This window comes from Dinoponera quadriceps, unplaced genomic scaffold (genome assembly GCF_001313825.1).
Source record: "Dinoponera quadriceps isolate SergipeBrazil2010 unplaced genomic scaffold, ASM131382v1 scaffold4681, whole genome shotgun sequence".
Lineage (NCBI taxonomy): Eukaryota > Metazoa > Arthropoda > Insecta > Hymenoptera > Formicidae > Dinoponera > Dinoponera quadriceps.
This window is the reverse complement of record NW_014561157.1, coordinates 159,377-164,224: the sequence shown is the minus strand read 5'-3', so window position 1 is coordinate 164,224 and position 4,848 is coordinate 159,377. Positions and strand designations below refer to the sequence as shown.

General features: G+C 37.5%; 1 protein-coding gene across 2 annotated transcripts in view; it reads left to right on the top strand.

Annotated features, from left to right (window-relative positions):
- The window catches only part of LOC106750918, a 20,626-nt gene that overhangs the window by 13,927 nt on the left and 1,851 nt on the right, over positions 1–4,848 (top strand). The window contains exons 8-12 of one of the 2 annotated variants that reach the window (XM_014631564.1): positions 206–518; positions 953–1,359; positions 1,450–1,551; positions 1,789–2,091; positions 2,194–3,415. In XM_014631564.1, coding sequence (XP_014487050.1) covers positions 206–518; positions 953–1,359; positions 1,450–1,551; positions 1,789–2,091; positions 2,194–2,280 — 1,212 coding nt within the window. In that variant the 3' untranslated portion in view covers positions 2,281–3,415. Of the gene's footprint in view, positions 1–205; positions 519–952; positions 1,360–1,449; positions 1,552–1,788; positions 2,092–2,193; positions 3,416–4,848 lie in introns of those variants that run through there. The other variant, XM_014631565.1, reaches the window with a different exon arrangement.

Here is a 4,848-nt window from a genome sequence, read left to right as displayed (position 1 = left end):
GGGGGGGGGGGGGGGGGAGTGTAGGTATAGAAAATACAATTTAGATAGAGAAATATGATGCAAAATGTCGAAGTCAAGAAATTGATCTTTCATCGGATTTCTGCTAAGAAGAATATCCGGAGGGAATACACAGTATAATTATTACATTGATAATTTATATAATTAATAATTACATTAATATGTTATATATTTTAATATACCGAAGGGGAGAAACATGCCGTTGAATGCCTTCTACCGAATCGCACGTAACACGCAACGCATGTGGTTCGGTGAAAATCAACGAGGCGGCAACAACGAAACCGAAGGCGCCTCCGCACTGGAAGTGGAGAGTGCATTTTGGAGACATGTCGTCGAGAGGAAACGGCATGTGTGCGTGCACGCGGCGAGTATCGATTCGAGCGGACGTGGATTCGGCTTCCCCGTCGCCAAGAACAGTCCATTCGCCAGACACTCGTGGAATCTCAAGGTGCTCACTAACAACGCCGGATCGGTATTGAGAGCTTTGGGTCCAGTGATGGGTATGTAGACAAGATTAAAGCCTACAATGGGCGGTAGGAGTATATTCATAAGAAGTAAGAATAAGAAACTGATAATAATAATAATAATAATATTCGAATATAAGGAGAATAATCGACTATGATTGGTCTTCCTTTATAGACTATGTTTTAGAATTATAACATGTATCATTGATTTTTTCACTTCCGAGTATATAAAATTAAAATATTATCTTGAGAAGTAAGTCGCTGTGCGACTTTGAAAAATGGTCGTTGAAACTTAATCACAATGTGTCTGCGATAATATTATATTTTCCATGCAATATTGTCGTTTGAGAGCTGTGTTAAATGTACCTGCCTGCCTCATGATCAGCCCGGGTCTCCCCTACTTCCTTTTTAACGGAGGATGCGTCAACGATATCTGTTTATGCGACCGATACGTAATCTTACACTTTCAGGTGTAACTGTGCCAACGCTGCACGTAGGTATGTTATTCAGCGCTTGCTGCTGGTACCGGGATCCTCACGGTCTGCCGTGGATCGAATATCTGCATACGGGCGCGAAGAAGATCTGGTACGGGATACCGGATGAGCACAACAACAATTTCCGGGAGGCGCTCTCGAAGATGGTGCCGCAATATTGCAAAAATAAAACGATATGGCTACCATCCGATACCGCCATGGTACCGCCGAAATTACTGATAGACAACGATGTACCCTTATGCCAGACTGTGCAGGAGCCAGGACAGTTCATAATCGTCTTCCCAAAAGCGTTCACGTCGAGCATATGTACCGGTTACGTGGTATCCGAAAGTGTATATTTCGCGCAACCATCCTGGTTAGAAACCGCCGAGCAAGTGTTCAAGGTACGCACACAACGTTCACCCGTGTGTAATCCGCAACTCGAGGACCTCGTTAATAAGCAAAATTAAAATTAAATTATCGTGTGCTTTCAGGATATACAAGACAGTTGCGAACCCTCTATCTTTTCATTCGAGAGATTGCTATTTAATATTATTAATGATCCGAGATATACTCAGCTAGATATATTGAAACAGGTATGTGTAATATTTATATATTATCGGAATTGATTTGATCGGTACGACTACGAATTTTGCGAAGCAGACTCGACAAATATAAGATTGTGTACTCGTATCATTTGTTTGTATGGGTATGTGTTGTCGTCGGAATATCACTTGTCCGGCCGTTCGAGAATAGTGGTCAGTTTTGTAACGTGACAAATTGACCGGCAAATTTTAACCGTCTACTGCTACATCAGTGCCGTATACTTGCAGATACTGCCAAGTGTCCTAAGGATTCATAACAGAGAATTAGAGTATCGTAAACAGCTAGAAGACCTGGGCCTTAACAAGAAAGAAAGAGTGCCTCTACCAGGTAGAAAGAAGAAGAAGAAGGGGAAGAAGGTGAAAGAGGACGACGATGATTACGAATGCGAGACGTGTAGAGCCAATTTATTCGTGTCAATAGTGACCAATACGCAAGAGGACACTTTTTACTGTCTACCGCACGCACTGGAATTACTCAATCGTAAAAAGCAACTTTTGAAGCATTGCGTCTTAATGTATACGTACAATGAAGTAAGTATAACGCGTTTGATTGTGTTTCATTAGTCGTATTAACAAACTGGCAGCGCGAGCTGGTTGCGAATGAGACGTCTAATCCTATTTCTCGTTTACCAGGACGAATTGGACGAATTGATTAAAAAACTAGAGCAGAAGATCGAAGCCAAAACTAAAAAGACTAATCAAAGCAAACAAACTAAGTAAAATAGACAAAAATCTGTTATCATATTTATTTATAATAAATATAACATCGTTATAGTAATAAGGTGTCTATAATAATATGTGGAGATTCTCTGAATATATATGTGTGTGTGTATGCAGAAAATCTCTATATATTGTTATAGATATCATAATCATTATAGTGAATATCATTATAATGAATATTATTTTAATGAACATAAAAGAGATTGTTTTTTTAATAATATATATTTATTATCAATATTAGGGCAGTATCGTAATGCGCATAATATAAGGAAACATAATCGTATTATGAAGTGAATGAAATTTATCTGATAATAAATTCTTCTCATTGACAATGCTCCGAGGAGAACCGGCATTTGTACTTTTTAATATTCTTGGTGATATTTACAGTTACTATAAATTACGCGTCTTTTTATATAGCTACGCTTTTAGGTTTTAAATGCCTCTTCTCTTCCTGTACATCAATCGTAGTATATCCCGCTTATCGTATTGGAAATTGTTTATAAAATTTCGACTTATTTAGGCATATAGTAGGACAATACGAAAAGTTGTATAAAAGGTTCGAATTTTTTCGTATAATTTGGTCGGAAATTTTAAATAATGAAGGTAATTATTATATATAGATATTGTATCTATATAATACATTTGTTGCATAGTTTCCAAAAAGTACCATTGTGCATATCCCTGTTGAAAATTTCCAGGTGGATTTCCACGGAAATCCATGTAAGAATCCGTGCAGAATAATACAAATTCACGTAGGAATCCACGTAGTATATAGAAATCCACATAGGAATCTGCATGGTCTGTGAAAATTCATATAGGAATCCACGTGGAATTCCTATCTAAGACCTGGGTTTTTGGCGCAAATCTCTAGGAGCAACCATGGAATTCCACGTGGATTTCCTATATGGATTCCCACCTGGTTTTTTTTTTCAATGGGGATTACTAAAATGTTAGAGCAAAATATTAGAATGAAATTCCAAAGAAGCGAGAAAATCGCGCGCGCGCACGTGTGTATCCGCTATATAAATTTAGTTTTTAAAATTTATATAATAACGAGGTGATCTTGTCTACTAACTAGATTGTAATTTAGCATAACTGCCTGACAGAGTGACATAATATATACGATTTTTTTATATATAGTCACATATTATTTATTAAGGATACGCGATATGTACGTTTAAAAATAAGGCTTTGACAATAGCAAATTAAGGATATTCCGTGTGAACGGGATATAATCATCAATTACCTATTAATACATATCTCGGTGCGTCCTGTTGATCACTGACACATTGTGTACGGCGTGTTTTCCCAGGGCCAACACGTTGCACGTCTGTTCTTGGTCTCTGAACTAATGCACACTTTTGAAACTTAAAAGAAAAGAAACAGTTATATAGCTGTGACTTCGTGTGAGAAAGAGATGGTCCGTCCTTCATAGCTGCATTGCTGAACTGGTGTAATAAGTTGAAGTGAGAAAACATATATTTGTCTCACTTCAACATATTGCACTAGTTCAGCAGCGCATCTATAAAGAACAGATCAAGAGAGAGATAGAACTAATGCAAGCTAGTACAGCCAGTTTAACTATATATAACAGATCTTTAAATTGTAGTCTACAACCCAAACAGCACACGATATCCCATGGACGTTCTGTGGGCGTCTTTAGGACATCGGCACGTCCTCAGGACATTCTCAAGACTTCTCTAAGAGATTTGTGCTGTCTGGGAATAAGTAGTATGAGTATGTTTACAAGAAGCAAGAATAAGAAATTAACCAATCACGGTCGATTATTTTCCTTACATTCGAATATGATTGGTCGATTTTTTATTCTTCCTATGACATGAACATACTCCTACTGTCTATTGTAGATTATGCTTTAAGGTTTTTGCGCATAAAAAATTTTTAGTCGTAACCGTAAATCTGTAAGAAAATTGACCGATCACAGTTGATTATTCTCTTCACGTTCGAAGAATAATCGACTGTGATTGGTCAGTTTTCTCGCGGAATTACGATTATGATTAAAAATGTCTTACGTGCGAAAGCCTTTATATATGCGACATTTTTGCTCGGCATACTTTCGTTGCAGTTGAGCATCAAGTCCTGTTACTATCGCAACCGAGCAACCGTACCAAATTACTTCAAATTTAACCCACTATCGGTACGCGATTATGTAATATTGCACGGAAATGAGATATCTCGTGCCGGCCCGAGATACCGTACTTCAATGTACGGTTTCTCAAACACGAAATATCTCCCTGAGCTGTACGCAATGTGTTAACATTTTGACTGCCACGCTGGATTCGAGCATGAACGTCCCGTCAGACTCAAATCCTTTTCGACCGCGCAAGCCCTTTATATATAAAATACACAGACTCCGATTACTTGAAATGAACCATACCGATTCTACTATGCAATATAATATAATCTTGACCCTTCCGCTCGCGTGACGATGAATATCCATGAGTGTTCCCTATAAGCGCGTAATATTATTTAATGTTACTGTAATATATATTTTTTAAATATTCAACTCTATGTATATATATATATATATATATATATATATATATATAT